This window comes from Cydia amplana, chromosome 23 (genome assembly GCF_948474715.1).
Source record: "Cydia amplana chromosome 23, ilCydAmpl1.1, whole genome shotgun sequence".
Lineage (NCBI taxonomy): Eukaryota > Metazoa > Arthropoda > Insecta > Lepidoptera > Tortricidae > Cydia > Cydia amplana.
The window spans coordinates 7,867,422-7,893,290 of record NC_086091.1 but is presented as its reverse complement, the minus strand read 5'-3'; the positions used below and the strand labels follow the sequence as shown (position 1 = coordinate 7,893,290).

The window sequence follows — 25,869 nt, the reverse complement described above, 5'->3', positions numbered from 1 at the left end:
ATAGCTAGACAGTTGAAATTTTCACAGATGATGTATTTCTGTTGCCGCTATAACAACAAATACTAAAAACAGAATAAAATAAAGATTTAAGTGGGGCTCCCATACAACAAACGTGATTTTTGACCGAAGTTAAGCAACGTCGGGCGGGGTCAGTACTTCGATGGGTGACCGTTTTTTTTGTTTGTTTTGCTCTATTTTTTTTGGAACCCTCTGTGCGCGAGTCCGACTCGCACTTGGCCGGTTTTTTATTTAGTTCAATCGTTTTAAAAGCGTGTAAGTGTAAATATAAATGCCTAAAAAAAGGTTCCCGGAAGAAATTATTAGCCGTATCCATCATCGCTATAAACCTGTAATAGAAAGCAACAGGCGACTTGAAATATAGCCCAAAATAATCGCCGTGACATGCTAACACCCGTTTACCACGTCGTAAAATATGTCGATCGTCAACCCTCCTAATTATAGATTGACGATAACCTAAATATAACAAATGAATGAAATTCATTCATGAAAAATATGGCCGCCACCTAAAATGGCCATAAAACGGAATACCAATGCCTCGCATTCAAGGCGCCACAAAACGCATGCGTGGAAGAATTGATTTCCCAAAATGACGTCACAAAATGGTCGTCGCGCTCGCTCAGTATAAAAACTAAAAATTAAGGCAAAGGTTGGTCGTGCAAAAGGTGATTCTGCCAGAAATCGTTTCATTCGCGTCGGGGCATCGCTTTAGCTTGCTCGGTTAAATGCTACTTGATTTGTTTACACAGTGACTGGTAGCTAAGGAGACTCGAGATGGTTTACCCTGTTGTACTCAAGTTTGTGAAAATGTTGGAGTCTACGTGTCCTGTTTTGCTGAAATTATTGTGTTTATGTAAGTACCGTTGATTATTACTGGGTGCATTTGTTTTTATTTTGCTTGTTATTTTGTTAAAATGCTTTTTGATTACCTATCGAAAATATTTAGCGAAGGTGCCGTTCAATAATTTATGGAAATCATAAAATCATAACATCCTACAATATTTTAATTTTATAATAAAAACATTTTAAACAAAATTTTACGTTTCGGGTTATCACTCACCGAGACACAGTCTACAAATGATAATAAAATTAAGTAGGTAGGTACATATAATTGTGTACGCTATTAGAGAACTATTTATATTATTACAAATGAAAATAACACAAATTGTAAATTTAAAAAATGCTATGCTATTTGAATGCTAATTGATTTTTAATTGTTGTGGCAAATGCGTTAAAATAAAGAAAGAAAACAGAATTTATATTCTAGTTAGGTACCTTTCTTACCTTGTTATTTAAAGACACAAAAGACCTGTAAAGTAGTAGGTACCGGAAAAGCTTCACACGAAAAAAATTGGAACAAATTCTACATTTTATTTCCTTTCATTTTCCAAATCTTAAAATGAATAGTACCTATATTGTAATATATGGCCCTCACTTCAATTTGTTTCTATAGGTAGGTACCTATCTAATGAATGTTGATATAGTTTTGTTAAATATTATACTTTTCTAATAGGTAAGTATCTATAGTCGGTAACTGGGTACTGGGTAGTCAATTCAATGCCGTCCCTGACCTATCTTTGAAAAAATATTACTGATTTTACACTGCGTATACCATACCATACCATACGCTTCTATGACAATGACCAAATATTTTTTACAAAAAACGTAGATATATTTATAACTTTCTATAAAATTGGGTTTTACAAATAAACTTTATATGTATATATAGAACTACTTATAATACAATTCAAAACTAAACTAATCTAAGTTAAAATACATCTAAATAAGGCCCCCGCGGCGGCCGCGGCATTGTACCAAAGATGCTGGGAGCATTCTTCGCTGAATGGCAATACTTATGCGCTGCGAGAGAAAGCTGCCAGCTCTCTAAGTAAGTTTTGGTTGTCCCATAGAAATCAGCGGCATCTCATCATGGTGATTAAAATCTAACCTGTATATATATTTTTTGTTAATAGTTTTCATGTTTTTCTTTTTAATATATTGCACCGGTCACTATTAAAGGTCAGTATTATATTACATACTAGCGACCCGCCCCGGCATCGCACGGGGTATCAAATTATACACAAACCTTCCTCTTGAATCACTCTATGTATTAAAAAAAACCGCGTAAAAATCCGTTGCGTAGTTTTAAAGATCTAAGCATACATACAGACAAACAGCGGGAAGCGACTTTGTTTTATACTATGCAGTGACGTGACGACGCGTTTCCCCCGTTTAATTGCAATTATTTCTAAGAAAAAACGTATAAGATAAGCCCCGTACGTCATGTCAAGGTCCCGGCCTTCCTAATCTTCCTATCTCGGCTACATTTTGACCTTACTGAGCTCCCGCTACTGCAAAAGCAAATCAATACCTAGCTGTACGAAGTAGGTATGATATGAAATGAGTGTCATAAACTTGGAAAAGGGCAAAAGTGGGTTCTTGGGAACGATTTATGATTGAATTCTATAACACTTGTTAACCTTTTATAGGTGTGTAATAGTACATTACATACCTAGGGAGGTGAATTCGTGAATGCTCGATCGCAGGTGCCATAAATATGCGATCTGGGGCTTTACGAGTTTCCGCTACTTACCGCCCGTGGTTTGTTTATTGGCTCCGCTACACGATGGGCCAACGCCGGCCACTCCAAGGGACGCATTTATGCGTTAGAGGGAGCAAGTGATATTGCTATCTCATTCTACCGCATGGCTGCGTCCCTTGGAGTGGCCGGCGTTGGCCCATCGTGTAGAGGAGCCATAAAGTTTTACGTCTTGCCTTGACCAGGAAGTGAGATTTTCTGTGAGGTGTTTCTATGCCTATGGTGACGTAAAAATATAAACTTACCTATTTTTTGTGTAAGATCGTGATCGTCTATAAAAGTCCATAAATAAAGTATAAAGGTAAAAATACACAAAATTAAATGCTAGTAACAACAGGCGGTTTCATCGCTAAAAAAACAATCTCTTCCAGACAACATTTGGATAGCAGGAACCTACCTACCTACAACTTTAAAGTACCTACTTACAACTTTGAATGGGTACTTACTTAGTGCCGACGATATACCTTCAAAACGACGATATATTTTATTTATATGAAAATCATATATAACTTGCTCTAGTTGCTAAGAGCAGGAAGAAATATAGCTTAGATTGGACCTGGGGATCCGACCCTTTCCCCTCCCTTTTTGGGGGGTAGGCACGGTACGAACTCGTAGTTACTGGGCCAAATCAGCTTTGTTTGACCTTAGGAACAATCGTGCCAAGCGGCATCGCCTGAGTCAAAAGTGCATACTCACTGCACTCACTTAGCTTACGAGCTCAATTTCAAAAAAATCTAAATTTTGAAAGCCTTTATCGCGGAAACTGTTCAATCTACAGAGACAGTTATAATCTCGTATTGTAGCAAATTTAGTCTTCTTTAAAAACGTTTAAGGAAGGTACTATCAAGAACTAGTCCTTTAGGGTTATAATCGCCCATATCTTAAAAAAAACCGAAATTTTGGCGGTTTTTTCGATTTTTGACAACGTTGCGTTCGGCGCTCGAGGTCACAAACCTGGATTAAATTATTTATTGGGCCAACATCATAAACAAGTCTGCAAAAAATCAGAACTACCGGATTTGACGCAGAAGAGCCACGTTACAAAATTCTACAATTTCACTGGATTATTAAGGATGTTTCACGCTAGGGGCTATTTATAATGTATTTATATGGCTATTCCTAAATTACGTCATTTCAAATTGGGGGGGGGGGGGGGGGGTCTGGACATCGGATGATGGTCGCACGACGTAGGAGGAAACGGGGTCATTCAAAGCATGATTTTTGGATGATTTTAGGGGGCCGGACAGGGCTCGGGCTGAGGCGTCGTTGTTGGCAACATACAGTTGGCAACATACAGTTTTACCTCTGAGACACGGGGCCAGATAGGTAAAGTAAAAACAGTAGTTGCCGACGAAGTTACAAAACGCAGTGTCCCAACTTTGCCTGTATCGGATCGAAATTAAACAAGTTTAGACACGTTTGCGAGTAAAATAGCCACGATAGGTAATCTAAAGTTTTCTAGGTACTGTATTTTTACAAAACACTAAGTTTCGACGTTTAGTGTCTAAGATCTTTATTAGACCTTATGTTAGCTACCTCGGTAATGGTCTATTTAACTTTTCAGCATCTAATTCTTTCAGTAGCAGTAGATATAACATTTAGAGGTAGAGGCTTCTTTTCTTTCTTTCATACATGTTGATTAGCCAAAATGAAAAACGAAATGCTATGATATCACATCAAGTTGAGATTATTAAAATATCGAATGCGCTCCTAGCTGTAACGTGGCATAACAGTTCAATATTGGTTTTCTACCCGAGATTAAAAGATATGTTTTTGTTATGAAAATCTGTGCTGCTGGGGAATATTACATTTTAAATGAAAGTTTTGTTCATTGGAACACGATAGGCAAAGTTATTTAACGTTGTTGTCTGGTTAATGGTGGTGGGTGGGTGGAAAACTGGGCGTTTTAGGGCGCATATCAAACATTAGTAGGCATCACTGGTCTGGAACAAAACTAGAGACAGCTAAAAGCTATGCTGGCGCCATCTATAAAAACCTTTCACTGTTGCCAACCCCATTGACAGGTGTCGGGTGCTTGTCATAGGCGGGCTAAGGCTAACCCCTAGTTTGAAGTCGGTTAAAAATAGTCTCAATTAATGCTGTTGCTGCCAATGTAACCCCTAACTTTAGGTTAGGTACGAATTTAGTTTACTAAATTATGAAGTCGGTTAAAAATAGTCTCAATCAATGGCCTTGCCAACTGGCTGTCCAATTTAAACCCTAATTTTAGGTTAGGTAGGTATTACGTATCTAGTTTAATAAATTTTGAAGTCGGTTAAAATTAGACTGAATCAATTATGTTATGCAATGTGTATTTCGGCTCAGCCCACGTTACCTGAAAGCGGGACGGTCTATAAAGTTCATTGCAATAATTATTTTTGTCGTTCAGAGATAAATAATTGCGAGGTAGATGAAAAGTCTGTTATTAGGTACGTTGCAAATCGTTGCAAACTGTTCTTGGTCTAACTCTAGTTAAAGGTTATAGGCAATAGGCCAATCAAATTACATTTAAAAGAAGCGTTTGCAGGAATTAATTCCTAGCAAGCTGAAAACCTTCATTTGGTTCTAAATGCGTATACAAGATATGGGTTTGCGCAATCCCAGGGGGTGTGCATAAATTTTGGGATCCTTGGGACTTGGTACTCTTGGTAGATACTAGATACATTTTTCTTTGGATTGCCAAAAACCACTCGATGTACAAGGAAACCACCATCAATTACAATGGCATTATCAGCAAGGTTTGGCGGATTAGACACTCGTCAAAAGCCGTTTTCGGATTTTAACATGATCATACCAAAAATAAAGGAATTCTAAATGGCTGCCACTTTGACTACGAATTCATATGGAGGTTTCGGATCCTCAGATGTAAATTTGCACCAGGATTTTCACAAGCAGAAAATTGTAAAAGTGCAAACAATTTTGCAGACCTGGGATTGCGTAAACTCGGATTACACGCATTTAGGACCAAATGAAGGTATCAAAACGACTTCCAGCTTGCTGGGAATTAATTCTTTGAAAAATAATAACTTGATTGGCCAGCCTACAGTCTATTACATACAGCATAGCAGCCTAAAAACGTTTCATGAACGGATTTTCCACTCGCGTCAAAATTAGAAAGCGTAGGTGGCAGGTAAAATAAGCTGTTATCAGTTCCCACGTCAGAGAAAATGCAGTTGAACTTTGTCGCCATTTCGGGATGTCGTGGGCTGGGCTGAATAAGCTCGGCTTGATTGATGCACTAATTTTAGTGAAGTTTAAACAATCAAGCGTGCAATGCGTGCAATAGCTTTCGTTATAGTATGTATAAATGTATAGTTAAAAGGCTGGCCCAGAAAAGAAAAGAGTGGCCATTACTCCACCAACAAGAGCATAGCTCTTAAATATTGATGATGATGATCGTATAAAAGCGCCCGAAACCGCTGAAGAAGAAGCGCTGGAGGCCTAGCGGTAAGAGGAATTTATGTACGAAATATCATTTGATATTTACCAGTCGCTTTTCGGTGAAGGAAAACATCGTGAGGAAACCGGAATAATCCAAATAATAACTAGTTTACCCTCAGGGTTGAAAGGTCAGATGACAGTCGCTTTCGTAAAAACTAGTGCCTATGCCAATTCTTGGGATTAGTTGCCAAGCGGACCCCTGGTTCCCATGAGCCGTGGCAAAAAGCCGGGATATCGCAAGGAAGATGATGATGGACATAAGTAAGTAAATACCCATTGTGAAACATTAGGAGGACGATAACTGTACCGTTTTCTGTCCCTCTCAGTACTCAAAAAGTACGACGAAAAGGGAGACGTGATAACCCGTTCAAGTCTCCCCTGAGCTTATGACGTCAAGACACGCAAATTGGCCAAAATAATTCAGAGGTTAAGCCGGGTCAAGTGGAAATCAATGGTTCATTCAGTGGTCAATGACGTCGGCATGATTTTAGGTGTGAGGGGTGTTTTAGGGGCTTTCCATGAGAATGTCGCTAACGTAACATGCCTTGTATATGCCAGCTATGCTATGCTCAATCAATTCGTATAGCAATACGAGTATACTGTAGTGTCCGACCGAAACATGTTTTTTTGCCTAAACCGAAACCGAAACAGAATGTTCGGCTTTGGCTCTAGTTTCGGCCGAAACCGAAACTTTTGTAGACTTGTTAAAATCGTTGAAAAAATGTCATAAAACCGCTTTTACACACATATTATGGGGCTGTCAACATCCAATGTCCTTGAAATTGATGTTACTTAAGCAGTTTTTTATGAAAATTACTAGACTTAGACCAAGATAATTCTGCAACGATTTTGATAAGTTGAAAAGTTGATAACACACGCAGTGCAAGTGTTATTTTAAACGTCAAAACTTTTATGAATTTTTTTTTAATCCCACATAGGTGGCAAACAAGCATACGGGCCGCCTGATGGTAAGCAGTCACCGTAGCCTATGGATGCCTGCAACTTCAGAGGTGTTACATGCGCGTTGCCGACCTTTTTTTAAAAACCTGTACACTCCTTTTTTGAAGAACCCCATACCGTAGACCCTCGGGAAAACCTCGGAAGGGAGCTCATTCCACAGCCGGAGCGTCCGCGGCAGGAAATTCCTCTTAAACCGCACAGTACGCGACCATTTAGGTTCTAGGGTGTGTGGATGAACACCCTGCCGATGGCGAGCGGTGCGGTGATAGAAAGCTGCCGTTGGCATCATGTCAAACAATTCTTCAGAGCACAGCCCATTGTACAAGCGGTAGAACACACATAAGGAGGCAAGGTCTCTCCTCAGACTTAAATGTTCAATACCGCTTGTGAGTTTGGGATCATCGACGATTCGTACAGCGCGCCTTTGGATTGAGTGGAATTATGACGTATAAATAACATTTGTACTAGTTGCACTGCGTATGCTATCAAAATCATTGCAGAATTTTCTTGGTCTAACTCTATTCATTCACCAGTCAAGCTAACATGTAGACACAGGGTCAACTAAAAACGCGAGCGCAGCGAGCGCGAAATTTTTTGTTAACAATATCGCAAGGCCGGGTACCATCTTCACCTGGGCCGAAAAGTCCGAAGTGCCCCATTGAGGCGAACTTTCATGCGAAGTCAAAGCCGTGCTTAAGGCTTCAGGATAAGTAGTTGAGCACAGACTCCAACCAATGTCCATTGTATTCAAAAGCGAGACCGCAGGCCGAGCATGGCGCAGCGAGGCCAAAGGCTAAGCTGAAGTAGAGGACATGTGGAACACAAACCAATGGTAAATTGAGGTAAAAAGTGAGGCTAGTTTTCTTATTATTATCTTGCCCAGGGCCCAGTAACATGCGACAGTGCTATCTCATTCACTTATAAGTATTGACAGCCTCTTAAGACTGCGTCAACCGTCCAGTGGCGCCCTCATTAGTGGAATTCTGTTTTATAATAAACCAATTAATGTCTGTACCTAATATACATGAATCAGTATATGTAGGTATTAATATTGTTGTCCTACTTATTCCCCAACTTTGGTCTTTGTCCGAAGTACCATTTCGTAAGTTTCGGCCCGGCCGAAAGGTTCGGCCGTTTTTTGGCCGAAACCGAAACTACAGCCGAAACATGATTTTTTGGCCGAAACTGGCCGAAACCGAAACCGAAACCGAACCTTCGGTCGGACACTAGTATACTGCCAATCTGTTAGCCAAGTCGATGTAGTACCTACTTACAAATGTTCTCACCTACAAAGCTAGGAATCAGAGATCAAAAAACATCGAAATGCCGGGACGGAGCTATAATTCGTTTTTTTTAGCATTAGAAATAAGGTAAACAACCTTGATACTGTGTCTTTTAATTGAAAACCACATTTTAAAAATAAGTTACGGTAAATATGTAACAATTATGAATCTAATACGATCTTTTATAGTGTTCTGCTTTCATAAGTAATAGTTATTGATTTTTAAAAAGTGTTTTTCAATTAAAAGACATGTCAAAATCGCTTAATTTCTTTAAAGTTCTTTCTAATGCTAAAAAAAACGAACTATAGCTGCGTGTAGATTTTTTTTTACAATTTGTAAAAAAAAATTCAGTGCGCTTGCGGCAGTATTCTTCGGCTGAAAATTTTGAAGAGTTTCATTCGAATGATGTAAGTTCTATTTTGTCTAGCGACGAAAATAATTTGAAAATCTATTTAGCGATAGGTAAAGTCTAAATTTATCCCCAAGGTCATTGACAAAACCATATATGCTCGTAAAGGAAGATTAAAGTAATACCTATTACTAAATTAAACCACCTACAAAAATGGAGACAATTTTGACGGGGGTCGCAGACTGGCGTAATATAATTTAGCAGGCATTTCAGATTGGGGGAGAAAAAAGTGCTATTTTTATTCAATTTCTTAACTGAGTTTGCAATTTATGAACTAGGTTGACGTTTAAATGTTTTAAAGATAAGTGGAATTAGTGGAAGTAAGCATAAAAAGCGGCCAAGTGCGAGTCGGACTCGCCCATGAAGGATTCCGTATTTAGGCGATTTATGACGTATAAAAAAAAAACTACTTACTAGATCTCGTTCAAACCAATTTTCGGTGGAAGTTTACATGGTAATGTACATCATATATTTTTTTTAGTTTTATCATTCTCTTATTTTAGAAGTTACAGGGGCGGGAGGACGACACACATTTTACCACTTTGGAAGTGTCTCTCGCGCAAACTATTCAGTTTAGAAAAAAATGATATTAGAAACCTCAATATCATTTTTGAAGACCTATCCATAGATACCCCACACGTATGGGTTTGATGAAAAAAAAATTTTTGAGTTTCAGTTCGAAGTATGGGGAACCCCAAAAATTTATTGTTTTTTTTTCTATTTTTGTGTGAAAATCTTAATGCGGTTTACAGAATACATCTACTTACCAAGTTTCAACAGTATAGTTCTTATAGTTTCGGAGAAAAGTGGCTGTGACATACGGACGGACAGACAGACGGACAGACGGACAGACGGACAGACGGACAGACAGACAGACAGACAGACATGACGAATCTATAAGGGTTCCGTTTTTTGCCATTTGGCTACGGAACCCTAAAAAGGTACATATTAGGCCCTCAAGTAGCCGAGGTCGGAATCGAACCGGCGTCTACATGTTGCGCGGCTATTTAGAGTAATTTAGACGGTGTGAGAACTCGCATGCGAGTTTCATTACATTGCGTCGTTTGATCGGTCGGTTGAATTTTTGTTACCACAATGGTCCGCAATGTAACTAAAATCGTATACGTTTTCACGTGCCGTCTAAATGAGCCATATAACGCATGAAAGCGCTGCAAGCCGAAGCCACCGGTTTCAGCTTATACAAAAAGCACAAATACTTAAAAATATTTAAGAAAATTCTTTGATTTGCGCTCTAGTTTATTTAAATGTTGATACTTTAACCCCAAGAAGCCGAAGATTGTATGTCAGTAAAAGATAGGTATGTTTTTAGGTTGTGTGATACGTTATCTTGCCTAAGTATTTCCCAACATGTGCGTTAGCAGAGTATCTATTGTTTATTTGTGCACAATTTAGTTTTATCGCTTATCTCGAAAACGGGTTTACCGATGTTATTGCAATTTCCTGCAAAAGATTAATGATACATCAGCTTGGGTTTTTAACAAGATTTTATTAGGTCGACTATGTAACTATGTAATGGAATCTTGCAAGTTAAATTTGATCCACTTCCCGGTTTCCGATTGAGCTGAAATTTTGCATACACATGTAAGTCAGGTGACAATGCAATATTATGGTACCATCGAGCTGATCTGATGATGGCAGGAGGTGGCTATAGGAACTCTGTGATGAAACAATGCAACCTAATTGTGTTAGGGGTTTTTAGAATTGTCTCGATGAATATTAGTTGTCTGTCGTAAGAAAAGTACAGTCAGCGATAAAAGCTTGTACCAAAAATGAATTGCCAAACACTTATTATAAATTTTCAAAAAACTGAGCGTTTATAAAAATGAATTTATCAGGTAACATAATAATACAGCATTAAAGATCCCACCGAACTGAGAACACCCTCCTGTGTGCTTTGAAATTTTTAAGTTGGTTAAAAACAATTAGTCAGCCGCAAAATTCCAAGGCCGCTTAGTGAATGAATTAATTCATAATGTGTTTTTGACTGTACATTTGCCGTAACATGTTATACGATGTTCATGCTGAAGCCTGCCGAAATCTTAACTTATGTACTACCTACTAAGTTTTAGTTTCCGATATTTCGGCAGTGTTGCAAGTGCTACCATGGACTACAATTACAATGTGGTTTACAATGTGGAAGTATCGGAAACAAAAACACAAACGCACATCGAAAATTATACTTATTACAAAAACAAGCATACGATTAATGTGGTCTTGTTAGCATAAAATCGTAAAACGTCATTTTGGAATTTCATATCCGTCTGACTTCATTTAGATTACCCGTGACCTGTGAATCTACTGATAATATTCCCCTATATAATGGCCGGTATCTCGCCAACGATCATCAGTACCAGCAAACATGAAAGGGTTAGCATTCGTCTTCATTTTGTTTTGTGGAGCGAAGGGACTGCTAGTTTCGGGAAGCATTTCCAACGCTTCCATCTCCGAAATTGTGCGAGCGCAAAACGATGGCTTCAACATTACACATGGAACTAGAAGGAATTTAACAAGAACACGTCGAGGCAGCGTTACTAACGCTAGCGAAGTCTTCGTAGCTACCGTGGGCAAAGTAGAGGCGGCAATAGATACACTAAAAACGACCTATTTGTACCGCCCTATCATTAATGGAGAATTCGTGGAGGGTACAATACGAAGCTACAATATTTTCAAAACCGACGAAGGCAAAGATGTTTTTGCCACGTTGGGTGGTGACCTTAACCAGTCTTTTAGATCGATTGTCCGCCGCCGTCGGCCTCGCACTGGTGATATTATCTCCTGTAGGATTCCCTCGACCAAAATGGCGGAACATTACATGATGGTCCTCAACGACAACGTTCTCGAAGTGTCGGTGGTGAACGGCAAGTCGACTCATCGCGGTGTTATCACGATGGACTCGTTCAGAAATTCATCGTACTACAATTCAACGGAGTGTTTGTATCACGAGAACCGAGTATTGTCAAGAGCTGATGTAATTGATGATGAAAAAGGCGGTGACACGGAATCAGAACTAAAGTTGAACGAAATTCGTAATCGCATCAATTGCACTGTAAATGGAAGCAAGGGGAGGTTTCATTACGATTTACTGTCCTGCAACTGTCAAGATGTAGTTCTGTACTGGGCTTACGGCTACGCGGAAAATACCTGTATAAAGAATTTTGGGTGCTTCAATTACTTGATGAATAGTTTCGACCAAATTTACCGCTATGTTGATGAGCAAGCATTTCTTCTGTACGAGGAGCATAAAGATAGTAAGGGTTTACTTGAGGCCGCTGCAAAAGTACTTTTGCCTTTGCCTTAGGGCTCATTATATAGTTAGTTTCATTACATTGCGGATTTTGATCGGTCGATTGAATTGGACGTAACCAGCAACAGTCCGCAATGTAACTAAAATGTAAAATCGCATGTGAGTTCGCGTGCTGTCTAAATCTGCCCTTAGGGCTCATTTAGACGGTGCAAGATAGATATGAGCGCCGCGCCGGCGCGCCGCCGCCGCCGACAATATTGTCGCGCCGCCGCCGCCGACGCTGCGCTATCGGCGTGGCATCGGCGTGACCTTGGTAGTTACTACTACTTTCGGAATCAGATAATATATTTTTAATCGAGTGTAGATCATTAACGGCGCCACTTCGAATAGTTTATAGGCATTCAAAAGGTATCTTAGGCCCATATAATTCAAAAATATCGAAGACTAATGCAAACTTATCTGTCTAGTAACCGCGTTACTAGTCTTGGGGAAACAAAATTATTTAATATCAATTTTAACATCAATATGCTTGTAATAAACATACTGGTTTCCTTCCATTTTTATTGTGGAACGTTCCACATTACAATTTATAGATTGTATATATACACTAGACATATGTCAATCACAATGAAAAAATTAACTGTGATCAACTCTGGGTAACGTGAGACTCGAATCCACATCTTTGGATTACCGATCCAATGCATAACTAATTTTGCCAGCTAACCATCCGTCATTTACCGCGAATTTAACCATTGCAAGCATGGTTAAACGTCTTTAAAATGTATAAAATGGGGTTAATTTTGAGATATTAAGCGTTTCCATGTCCAAATGTCCGGCCGTGGGCTTCGCACGGAATGGCGTCGGAATCGGGTCTCAATTAAACTTGGCCACTGTTCAAATTTCAAGCTTTGCTCTCTCGCAGCTCAATCTTTGGCCTTGCATCGCTCGCATGGAACTAAGCCGCTATCTGAACCTGCAAGTTTATGGCCCTGTTTGGAGCTCAACTTTCGGCCTGTTTTAAAACGCTTGAGCATTGGTCCTTATCCGATCTTAGCTCCATTGCAGCTCGGCCTTTGGCGTCGCACGAATGCGCCCGCAGGAAAGCTCCAGATCCTTAACACTATGGCTTCAGTCTTTATCGACCTGCGCCCTCGCTCTGCTCTCTTGCAGCTCGGCCTCGCACAGAAGCGCGCCGCAATCGGCGCTCCAGGCGTTCGGCCGTCAGCCAAGCTTACACTTGGCGTTCGATTCTTAGCTGTATGCTTACCTGCAGCTCATCCTCTGGCCTCGCATTGGGAGGCGTCGAAATCAAGTCTTCGGTGTTACATGGACCTCGGCGTTGGGCCTCACTTTTTGACATAAATCGGTTTTGTTGAATCGATATTGGTTAATGACGGAGCTCGATTTCTTTGGACTGTCGACAAGACGTTTCCCTGATACAGTCAATCCGCAATTTTTAACTTAGCACAATAGATAAGGGCCTCGCTAAGATCTTCCGGCCAGAGCCTCGCCAAGATTAAAATCGCTTCTGATGCCGCGCGATACCGCTTATCCACAGTTTCATCATCATCATCATCCTGGCGTCAATCCCAGCTGTGCCCCCGCGCGGGGCGCGAGGACCCGGGGTCCGCCTTCCGACTCCTTCGTGTCCACTTTGCCCGATCTTCGGCGTCCCTGGTGGTGAGTCCGTTGGCACGCATGTCCTCCTTAACGACATCAAGCCATCGCTTCCTGGGCCGGCCTTTTCTTCCCGTACCGGGAGGAGGCGGCATGGCCAGGCATTTGTTACCCACGTAACTTGCCGGTCTGCGCGAGACGTGGCCATACCAACGAAGGCGGCACTCTTGCAGTTTGTCAGCGATGTCACGGACGCCAAGACTACCCCGGATGTGGGCCTTTCGGACGCGATCCTTGCGTGAAACTCCGCACATCCACCGCAGCATCTTCATTTCCGTGACACGCAGTTCCTGCTTGTGCCGCTCTAGTAAAGGCCAAGTCTCGCTGCCGTACAGAAGGGCAGGTCTAATGATGGTCTTATAGACCTGTCCCTTCAATTTAATCGGCATTTTGGGGTCACAAATAACCCCAGTCATCTCCCGCTATTTGACCCAGGCAGCGGATATTCGGGCTTTGACGTCGCTGTCGATGTCCCCGGTAGTGCTAAGTACAGATCCTAGGTACTTAACTTGATCCGTGCGCTTGACCATGTCCCCGCCTATGCGGACGGGTAGAGGATCTGTACTATTGCAGGCCATGTACTCTGTCTTCGCCACATTTAGTTTAAGACCGCCGTTCTCTAGCGACCCCCTCCATCTGTCCACCCGCTGGACAAGTCGGCCCTTATCAGAGTCTGTCAGCGCGATATCATCAGCATACATGAATAGCCACGGTGGCTGCTCATGGTAGTCTCGGATGCTGGCTGACAGGGCGTCTAATATCACGCTAAACAGAAACGGGCTGAGCACAGAGCCCTGATGTACTCCAACGGTGGCAGAGAAGGGGTTGGTGTCACCAACAGCGGTCCTGGCTATTGAATCGGAATCGCTCTTATCCACAGTTTGTACGATATAAATTTTTTTCGTACCATTATTCAATAAATTATCCTTTAAACTAAAAAATGCATTTATTTCATAACTTTCTTACAGCAAAAACATGTTTTTTCGGTAAAATTTTGGTTTGAATTCTTTTTTCATTAATCGAAGGTGTTTCAAGGCCACGCCGCCGATTCGCCGCCGCCGCCGACCAATTTTGACCGGCGCGCCGCCGCCGGCTATATGCCTATCGGCGCTCATATCTCTGCAAGAACTCGCACATGCGAGTTTCATTACATTGCGTCATTTGATCGGTCGGCTGAATTGATGTAACCTCAATGGTCCGCTATGTAACTAAAATCGTATACGTGTTCGCGCGCCGTCAAAATGAGCCCTTAGAGTAGTAGAACGTGAACTAGTAGTAGAATTAGGTAGTAACATGAATTAATAGCAAACATTTCTTTAAGAAAGGTTTACTTTTAATTGATTAATTTTGTCCTCATATATATAACACAGTGTAGTTTTTGGAAAATAAATCATATGTTCAAAGATACATTAGATTCGTTTATTCATTTTATTTGGAAGTCCCTAATGCTTTTGCCTTCTTGTAGGAAACAATAATCTATTTTTCACTATAGTGGAAAAAAATCCTCGGAATTTACCCCTCATAAGTCTATGAATGTTTCATATGAAACTTTTATATAACGGCCTAAATACCGCGTGAGGGATTTCCGAGCCTCAATCGAGAATGGCTAAGTGAATAAGTTACGCTAACTTTGTCCATTTTAGGTTTTATAGGATTTATGGGAAAAATATTTAAGTTTATTGCTGTGAAAGGTAAGGGTCGGTTCCGTTTCTAATGATATTTATGAGTTTTTTTGATAAAATAATAATACGTTCGGAACGGTTATTGTAGACAGAGACCAAATTAATATTTTATAAGTAGTAAAATATAATAGTATTTTATGCAACCGTTGTTTAAGAGAGGTCAAAAAAGGCGAGTGGCGTGAATAACAATTTGAGGCGAAGCCGAAAATCGTTAATAAAGACGCCACGAGTATTTTTTGACCTCTCTTAAACAACGCGCGGTTGCATAAAATACTATTATATTTTAAAGGTGTGTGCACGACCCTTTAAATGACAAATAAAAGTACGGGAGTAGAAGTTTTTAAAAAGACACACAGATCAAAGACAATAAACACAGTCAGTGTAACACAAATCGATTCATTTGTTTGGGAGCTGCGCTGCCACACATACAAACACATATACACAAGTACAACCATTTTTGTTTCGACAATAAATATGATACCTATATAACTATTTGACCCTAGACTAGATGATAAGGCCTCCGGTTCTCCAGCTTTCCATTCGAGACCCAATACATGGCCTTTTGCTTTACCGCATCCTTTCAGTGGGCGGAAAGAGAAAAAACACCCAAGCTCGCAAATTGCGGGCATCTTTCTCTGTCACGTAATTACGCCTTAATTGGAGTAAAAGAGAAATATGCCCGCTTCGGTGTTCGCGGTAGGCCCTCAGATCCGGTTCGCGGGCCAGATTCGGCCCACGGGCCGTAGTGGAGATCCCTTTGTGCTACGCCGTAGAGAACGTAGCAGATATTTATTGTTGGGTGGTCTACGCACTTCTTTCGATGATTTTTACCTGATTCCGAGTAACGGAAAAGTTTTTATATTTATATAAGTTTTTTCGTAAAGTCGAAACTACGTTTGATAAAAAAGGTGTCTAACGATTAATTTTATGGCCTTGGTGAAATACGAAAAAAATTGTTAGGTATTTTAAAAATTACTACCAATTTTAATAGTATTTTGTCGACTGTCATCAGATATTTATAATTGTTGTTATAAATGTCACACATGTCCGCATGATTACGTCATAACTCATAATGGCGGCCTCGTAGTTAATTTTGATAATTACCATAATTAAGCCCCAATTTCACGGAATGAAATATTATTACGTTTATTACTATTAGACAATTGTTTAGGTGAAAAACGATGGTTTCCATTTTTTATGAGAAAAGGTGTTTATTAATATAACTTTTCATAAACACTCGTATTAGAGTAAGTACTATTACTGTAGCGTACTCGTGTATTAGCGCAACTTGCCCGAGTGTCGAAATATACGTTTTTCTACTCCCGTACTTTTATTTGTCATTTAAAGGGTCGTGCACACAACTTTAAAACCCTACCTTATAGTTGTCAAGACAAGTCTTTAGTCTATTCCCCAAAAAAGCATTTGTGCATACACGCAGTATCTTTTTGGCACTTTTTCGATACTTCGTGTAATGACCACTTAAAAATATTGTATGAAATAAGTACTACATTGTTGCCAACCTAATTTTAATTGTCATTTCTGACAGATGAGTGAATCATATAGACATGTTTTTTTTTATTTCATTCATTCTTTTACCGTACCCTCCATTCTTTGCTACTTCTTGAATGAAAAATATTTGTTAAATTTACAACTTTATTTCAAAGTAAGTGCTTGGTCGTAGAAAAAGTATTGTATGCAACGTTGTTTAACTGAGTCAAAAAATACTCGTGGCGTCTTTATTAACAATTTTCGGCTTCGCCTCAAATTGTTACTCACGCCACTCGCCTTTTTTGACCTCTCTTAAACAACGGTTGCATAAAATACTATTTTTGCGGAATAAACGGCCGTATCTTTTTTATACGTCAACTTAGAAGTTTGATTTTTTCACAGATTCAAGGGACCGTAGACGTTAAACTTAACAGCCACATAAGGTTTCCTACTTTGTCGGAATATGTTATAGGTATTTCGCCCTTGTAAGGAATTAACATATAAGCTTCTAAGTAGGCCTATTTACATAGGAACATGTTTTATTACGTACCTACTTACATAAATTATGATGATTGAACTGAAATGGAAAATACAGTCGGATTTTATGAAACTCGTGTATTTATTCTCTTATGTTTTTTTTGTGGTTTTATAGGTAGGTACCTAACAAAAAACTGAAACTATGTATTTAGTTGTTACATAATTTGAGACTTGAGTATTTTAAATTAACCTTTAGTGAAGTAAATAATTATTACTAGATTGTTTTTAAGGTTTTCTTTTTTTCGCCCTAACCTTGACTATTAAAACGACTAATTAACCGAACTGGTGGCAATTCAAACTTATATTGTGATACTTACCAAAATTATAGGTATCTAAATATGTCAGTCATGCGTGCATTTCGCTCGAAATTGTCCGTACATGTATTGGCGCGAGCGGCAACTGACAGTTTAGATATCATTTTTATGTCAATAACGTTCGAATTGGCCTTCCAGGCTGCAGTCAACCGAGTTCTATAAACGAATAACTGATTTGATTCAATTAACTTAAGTCAATCAGAAATGGCTTTTTGTTCGTTTTGAAACGAAATATGAAAGTATTGAATGGAACTGATTGCGATTTAAACTTTTAACATTGCTGCTAACTCAATTAGTTATTGATTAGGGTTTTCAGAAAAAAGTTAACCATTTACTTTTTGCGTAAACCTAACAACTTTTCGGTTATTTCTACTCTCTTTTTTCTGTAAGTAATTACATAACAAAATATTTTGTTATTGTTTTGGTTTTTTTTTCTGCTATAATTGACTGTACATGTTTTGTGATAGTCACGAGTAAAGTGTATCTTATCTTATCTTATATCTTATTAGGTATAGGATATTTCTAATTCTAGGATGCCTGGTTCTAGGATGTCAACAACAACAGTTGAATATCCGCAGCCATAATTTTCCATTGGTGAAACAGCCGTAGTGCTGAGCAATTTACTTTATCGACATCGATAATTTTATTTATAAAAATACTAAATATAAAAAAGAACACTATGTATTCAATGGAAAGAAATTTATATATAGACACACAAATACACATGGAACATGAAATAAAATAATAATATATACTTGGTCAACCAGATCTTGACAGTAATTTGGTTAACCGGCTATAAACTATCTATAAATAAACTTAAAATAAACGCCTTATGCATTAAATTAATATTTACGTAATATATACACTTTCAGTCCAAGGTTTTTATTTTATTTATTTAGCCTATTTCGTGTCCCACTGCTGGGCAAAGGCTTCCCCTTTCTTCTGCCACTCATCACGGTATGTTGCATATAAAAAAAAATAGTTAATTTCGTAAAAGATTCTTTTTTTAATGCATTGTAACATACTTACCCCTAAAATTACTTTACTTTTTTGGCCTAGCAATAATAGTCATTATTTAAATTTCGTTATACTTCCGAGATATTAAGTTTATGTAAAGATTGTTTGCCTTATATGTTTACAATACATAGGATCTATTACACCTTATTCTTGCAAAATTACTATAGAAAAATTCGTAGGTATTATTATGGAATATGGATACAGGCAATTATTTTAAGGGAAGTTATACATTTTATAACATTCCAATTAAAAATGATAAAGGACTATTCTTACTTTTTTAAGGAATCATGGCTTTGATTATAAATAAAGTAAACAATTCAAATATTATATATTTAAATATAACAATATCGATAGGTATATAAAGTCTCAGCACTACACAAATCAACTAAATTGTGCAGCCGCCTTGTACGTCTTGGTCACCAAACAATGCCTGCTCCAGTTCACAACATACATTCAAACAACATACAACATACATCTTTGTATCCATACAAGTTTTCCTACCAGTTCTGTAATAACTTAATAACTGATACGAACCGTAAATTACAGTAATAGTGGCAAAATTGCGGTTATTTTCATTCAGTTATAAGCAATGTAGCCCATATGTCTCACATGACTAAAATGAGATTGAGGATCTGACCATTACTTCTCATTAAAGTGCGATCTATCAAACACAGTGTGTCAGGAGTATAATGCAACATATGTGGGACGCTTCGCTGTGCGGTGCCTGAATTAATCCAAAAAAAACTCGTCTCATATTATGTTCAACATCAAGAGTGGAATTTATTGACATAAAGGATCTTTCAACTGTGTGTAGTTGACTGTTTTCTGGACTATGTGAAGATTTCTAAAGACTGACTATTTAAATATGTGAATCACCAGTTATCATCACAGCTTCAAATACATCAAGTTTTGTGATCATTACTTAAATCCAATCTTTGGACTCTGTGAACAAAGACTTCGAAACAGACTTTAAAGACTTTTTTGGCCCTAAGATGTGTACATGTTAATTTCGCCCTGAACTGTGATGCGGATATATACATTTCTGTCTCATAGCTCCAGTTATCATCACATCTTGAGAAATTCTAGAGCAGAGTTATAAAACCGTCAAGTTTTGTGATTAAATACTGATCATTGACACCCTTGGACTCAAACAACTTCGACGTGAAATAATTTTTTGGCCCTATAATGTGTGAATGTTAATTGTGACCCTGGATTAGTACATTTTGATGCGGAAATAGAAATTTGTAGCTCTTAACTCCAGTTATCATCACATTTTTAGAGATTCTAGAGCAGAGTTATAAAACCGTCAAGTTTTTTGATCATTATAGTAAACAGCTTCGAAAAAGATTTGAAAGAATTTTTTGGCCTTGTGATGTGTTAATTTGGCCTTCGATGGTGACGTGGAAGTGTTAATGTGGTTTGTGTCGGCAGCGCTGCTGGTGTGCTCGGTGCAGGGCCTACAGCTGGACAGCCAGGCCTCCACACGAAGGCCGAGGGTCACCAAGTACAGCAGAACGACCGTCGCTCCGGGGGGCACAACTGTGAGTATTCATTCAAGCAAGCTTTTATTTAACTTGTAATGTATGTATGTGGATCAAATCTTGCAGGACTCACTTCCCGGTTTTCGATTAAGCAGTTTTTAACTTGCATATATAATTATGTAAATTGGATAACAATGCAATATTACCTAATTATGACATGGAGCTGATCTGATGATGGAACTGGAAGGTATATAGCCATTTTTTTACTGTATAACGTTGTACGATACACGTGCGAATAGGTAATTCGCAACTCGTGTCGATTTATTAAAACAATTTCCTACCGAATTTCCTACTTTCCGCACTTGTATCGTAAATAACTATTAACCTCTTATTTGTGTATGAGGATCCTGACCGATTATTTCCTAGAACAATTTTTTCAGCTCTATACGAAAAGTTACAGTTTTTGATTTTGACCCCAGGGTCAGGCTTTTTATTTTCCGCTTTTCGCGGGCCGGGATGGCCTTTGCTCTCCCGTTTCATATAAGGGAAAGTCCTCTGAAACTGAAGCTTTTGTTGGTAAATCTGTTAAACGGTGAGTTTAGTTTAAATACTTTAAATTAGTGTCTCAATCACTTAACCACTAAAACAGCGAGCAATCTCAACGAAATTTCCCAAGCGAGAAGAGCAATTTGTTTGTTTCAAAAGTTTCTCACTTTAATCCCCTTTATGTCGTACTTTAAGAATCATAATTACTTACTTTTATTTTATTTATACTTTTTATTTCAAGCCCTCTCGCGCATGATTCTCAAATTATTACTTATATTATTTATATATTATATATTTTCACAGAGAACAGTCAGCAGCAGAAGTTGCTAAGCGGGCGAGGCGTTCATAATTACCTTGACGCGCTCTTATTCTCTTAACAATAAAGTCGCGTCAAGATTATTATGAACACCTCGCCCGCTTAGCAATTATTGCTGTTGACTGTACAACATAAGTAATATTATCACGGGTGTTAAATTGTATCCGATTTTATAATAGTACAAGCCGTTCTTATAAAAACTCAACCCTTTACTGCGCAGAAAAGAGCTGTTATCTTTTATATATGTAAAATATTTTTACCAATAAAGAAACTAAACTAAACAAAACTAAACTAATAGCCTCTTTAACGCTCAATTTTCTTTATGCTTTTAGTTAGGATATAAATACAAACAGAGGGTTAAAAGTTCCAGACCTTCATTGAAGAACACAAATGTTTTCACGCCTACTCAGTCTTTAGTGGTTTCAACAACCGTCTCCTTAACAACATTGACTCACGTGTTGGAACTTCCAAAAACCCTTTCAATTGGGAATATTACGCGAAACTCTGCGTAGGGGGCGCCACTCCCACAGTAAGTCACAATCCAAGGATCTACCGCAAACGAGAGTCAAAATTTGTTAATATAACCTCTCTATCACTCTTTCATAATCGAGCGATAAAGAGGCAGATAGCTGAGTTGCGATTTCGCGTTTCGCGGCAGGCCCTTTGTAAACAAACCGCCTTGATGTATCAATGTCATATTTGATTGTCTGTGAAAAGTTGTCAAAAAACAGTTTAAGGTACAGTTTGTATAAGTTACTCTATGGTTTACTAAAGGCGCTAGTGCTGCACTTTTGCACAATACATTGCAGTAATCCTCCCTATTCTAATTACTGTTTCTAAACTTACAGGAGGCGGTGACAGAACGGAGTTTATTGACATCTACATATCGTCTCCAGGGCAGCGGCGGGGAGACATGCATTTTGCTCACAGTAGACGCGCTATTAGACATCTCTTATCTCACCAAGCTGAACGAGCGAGCGGTTAGTTCCCTTCTTATTCTCAAGCAAGTGGGCAATACGTCACCGCTGACCTCGCTTCAGTTCAGTCCGACCACTAGTAGTTCCCTCTCGACTAGGGTTACCAGATGACAGGAATTTTCCTGACATGTCAGGAATTTTGGCCTTTTGTCAGGAATGGGGATGGAACACGAAGATGTCAGGAATTTTTTGAATTGATCGACGTCTTTATAAAAAAGTCGGTCGTCATCGTCGTCAAAAATACGAATGTCAGGAAAAATATTCGGAAATCAGGAATTTTGTCAGGAAGTTCTAGATTTGTATCTGGTAACCCTACTCTCGACAGACCGTGGCCAAGAATATACAGGATGCCCGGAACCACGGTTCGCTGAAGATCGGAAAGCGTGGTGCGAGTTCGCGAAGGCCCTCTGCATCTGTGGCTTACCTTAGGATACTAACACAACTACTACTTAGACTACAACCTTTTGTAGGCCTAATCTTCTTGCTATTTTCTATAGACCACTTCGGAACGAGCAAATTATCGGCAACTTACATAACGCTGAATGAGAAAGAGCCAAGCTTTTTTTGTATTTTCTTATGTATTTCTACAATACAAAGGATTAAGATAAAGGTCACACAATTTTTTTACTAGGTATTAAGAACATTTGCGCAAGAATGCAAGTCAAAATGCGTCGGGACGGGACGGGAGGTCTAATAATGGCCCAGAAATTATGACTTCAGAGACAGAAGCCTACGTATTCTGTGCGTGTATGGTGTTCTTATATTTGCATTTGTGGTTACAGGACGCGAACGCATTCGTGCCGAACAACGCGAATGTGGGGGGCGTGTGCAAGGAGGGGGACGCCGAGCAGCTCGTCATCTCCTTTAAGGACTTCGCACTCGAATTCTCGTTCGCTAAGGTAACTTATACCGTCTTCCATTAAAGCTATTAGCGAGCGAAGGGTTACTCTGAGATTGGCTTAGAAATAAAGGAGATTTTCAAGAGGTACTCGACTAAAGTATTTTGTCTTTTATCTAACACCAGTAAGTACTTACATATGTAATGGGCTGAGATAACATTATATATAACTTTCGGGATCACATACATATTGAAACATAATTATTTAAAACCGGGTCTATCGTGATTTTTTCGCCTTTATTTCCGACGTTTGCTCGAGGCGCGTTGGCAGACGGGCGAAGTCTGTGTCTGAGCAATTTTCGACTTATTTCATACCTGTGTCTCACGGAAGTTGCCTCCTAAGGTATTTCCTATGCGCTACGACAAGGGGCGCTTCAATAAGCAGGTATTTAAGGTTCTCAAAGGGTCGTCAATGCGACGTTGACCGCTTCCCATCAGGCGGCTCGTCTGCTCATTTGCTGACTATTACATAAAAGCTTTGTTATTAAAAAGCCGTAATATAATTTCCATGATCTTTTCAGACACCAGGCGGTGAGCGCTGGTATTCCGGCAACATCAAATTAAGCTACAACTCCAGCGCCAGGATTTTAGAGCACGCTGCGAAGCAAGGACGTCGGGTCGTCCTGACAACCGACTCTCGAAATCTTCTGTTTCCTACTCCGGTCGGCAAATCGTTCTTCTGTCCTGAGGAGACGGTTATAGAACTCACGGAGGACGATACTAGGTAAGATTGAGATTTAGTTTTTTCAACCAACTCGCGAAATTTGCTGTTCCCTATTCCGGTCGGCAAATCGTTCTTCTGTCCTGAGGAGACGGTTATAGAACTCATGGAGGATGATACTAGGTATAAGATTGAGATTTAGTTTTTCAACCAACTCGCGAAATTTGCTGTACCCTATTCCGGTCGGCAAATCTTTCCTCTGTCCTGAGGAGACGGTTATAGAACTTACGGAGGATGATACTAGGTAAGATTGAGATTTCGTTTTTTCAACCAACTCGCGAAATTTGCTGTTCCCTACTCCGGTCGGCACATCGTTCTTCTGCCCTGAGCTCACAGAGGATGAGACTAGGTAAGGATATACATAACACCTTAAGCCAAGTGTAAACTTAGGAATCAGGATACACAATTAAGTAGGCGAGAGGAGTAGTTACTAGTAGTTCTCTCAACCAACTAGCGATACCTTAATTGTTCCCTACACCGGTTGAGTCACTCTTGAAATCTGCTGTTTGTTACTCCGGTCGGAAAGTCGTTCTACTACCCTGAGGTTATAGACACAAAACATCTAGAACAGACAGCTCTCTCTAAAAACTCGAGGAATTTGCTGTTTACAATTAAATACACCGATCGGCCAGTGACTTGGTTCAAGAGTTTTAAGCTTAACCTTTTCCTTGTCTAGAGCTTACAAATATAAAGGCATTTACTACCCGTTACTCACCCGTTACAGTTCAAAAGCTTACAAAATTAGACTTTTCTAGTCTATGTTCTGTTTAGTAAATCTTCGTCTGAATTTAAAATCGAAATTACCTTTATTTTGTCCGGCATTTCACGTCTTTCAGACGATTATACGTATTATTCACGATGCAGCTTACTGATTTTATATTTTTAATTTTCCAGTCCAGCCACCGCCCACAAAGCCAAGCTGTACCTCCGTCAAATGCGTCTCCAGGCCTTCATGTTCAAACGTGACGGCGAATTCGGCCCCCCCTGGCACTGTTCGGACTCAGCCCGAGCCCGGTCCGAGACCGCCCCCGTCGCCGTGGGCGCCGCGCTCGCGATAGCCACCGCTGGTACTTTGGTCTGTTACGCCATCTGGCGCTATTTGAAGGTGAAGAAGGTACAATATGACACGATGGAGTGAAGGGGTTAGGTGCGTTCTGGACGTTTCTGTTGCTGCTTTTTTTAGGGATGTGCGCGATATCGAAAATATCGATAGCAAAAATTTAAACAAGTTTAAAATTCTAATAAGGGTTTTTAATTGTAGTTTTTTTCACTAATTTACAGTAGGACTCAGATCGAATACCAAAAATACCGAGTAGGTACATTTCATTCTTGCTGCATTTGAGCGATAGGTATGGTATTAATTCCATCATAACCTAGGCAAGTCTGTCAAGTAAACCTTTACTGGTGGATTTACATCTTTAGTTGTAAAGCAGCCTTATAATGACTTGCTTTTTATGTTGTTGTATATAATTGCTAGCGAAATTATGGAACTTTAGATACCTAAGTGTTTGGAAACGGTTCTAATGGTATTTGTAACTTCGTGAAACGAGTTAAAAGGAGAAGGAGGAAACCTTACTTTTGCGTGTGTGATACATATTTTACGATTTTATACTTTTTGTCGCCGTAACTTTTTGTGGGTGAAGTTCAGAACGCATTGTATGTAAGCTAAGCTAGTGAAGTGAGATTTCAAAACTAATTATGCCAATGTCGATACCTTTTTAGAGCGGTAGACCAAACTGATGTCAATTTGACGTTTGACAAGTTGTCAGATTTGACGTAAGCAAGTGAGATAAGTAATATATGGTTCGCACGGCTACCAAACGCTAAGCGCATATCATTATTTAATTACACGTTAAAGTTGGTAGGCCTGTATTTTAAATAAGAATTTGAAATGTCCATATCATACATGCGATATAATTTCCTCAGCGCAGTTCCTCTAGTGATGTGAAATGAAATATCGATATTACGAAATCGTTTTTGAACCCATCCTTTTTAATTAATAAAATTAAAAGCGAGGGAGTATATGGATGATATTATTTATTAAAAAGATTTTCATCTACATTATAATAGTGTAATGGACGAAAAATGGACTAAAAAGGCAGTAAGTCTGCGAGAAAGTTAGTAATAGTTGTTTAAAAATGTTGTTGATGGTTGATTATTAATGTAAAAAAAATATTTAATCCCCATCCCATATAACCCCAAAGTTCCCATAGGTTTAGATCATTTTATTTACTATACAA

At 39.2% G+C, this 25,869-nt stretch overlaps 1 protein-coding gene across 2 annotated transcripts in view; it reads left to right on the top strand.

Moving 5' to 3' along the window:
* Positions 1-557: 557 nt before the first annotated feature.
* The window catches only part of LOC134658832 (uncharacterized), a 36,193-nt gene continuing 10,881 nt past the window's right edge, over positions 558-25,869 (top strand). The window contains exons 1-6 of one of the 2 annotated variants that reach the window (XM_063514499.1): positions 560-871; positions 20,122-20,231; positions 21,882-22,013; positions 22,793-22,909; positions 23,430-23,632; positions 24,524-24,837. In XM_063514499.1, coding sequence (XP_063370569.1) covers positions 793-871; positions 20,122-20,231; positions 21,882-22,013; positions 22,793-22,909; positions 23,430-23,632; positions 24,524-24,767 — 885 coding nt within the window. In that variant the 5' untranslated portion in view covers positions 560-792 and the 3' untranslated portion in view covers positions 24,768-24,837. Of the gene's footprint in view, positions 872-20,121; positions 20,232-21,881; positions 22,014-22,792; positions 22,910-23,429; positions 23,633-24,523; positions 24,838-25,869 lie in introns of those variants that run through there. The other variant, XM_063514498.1, reaches the window with a different exon arrangement.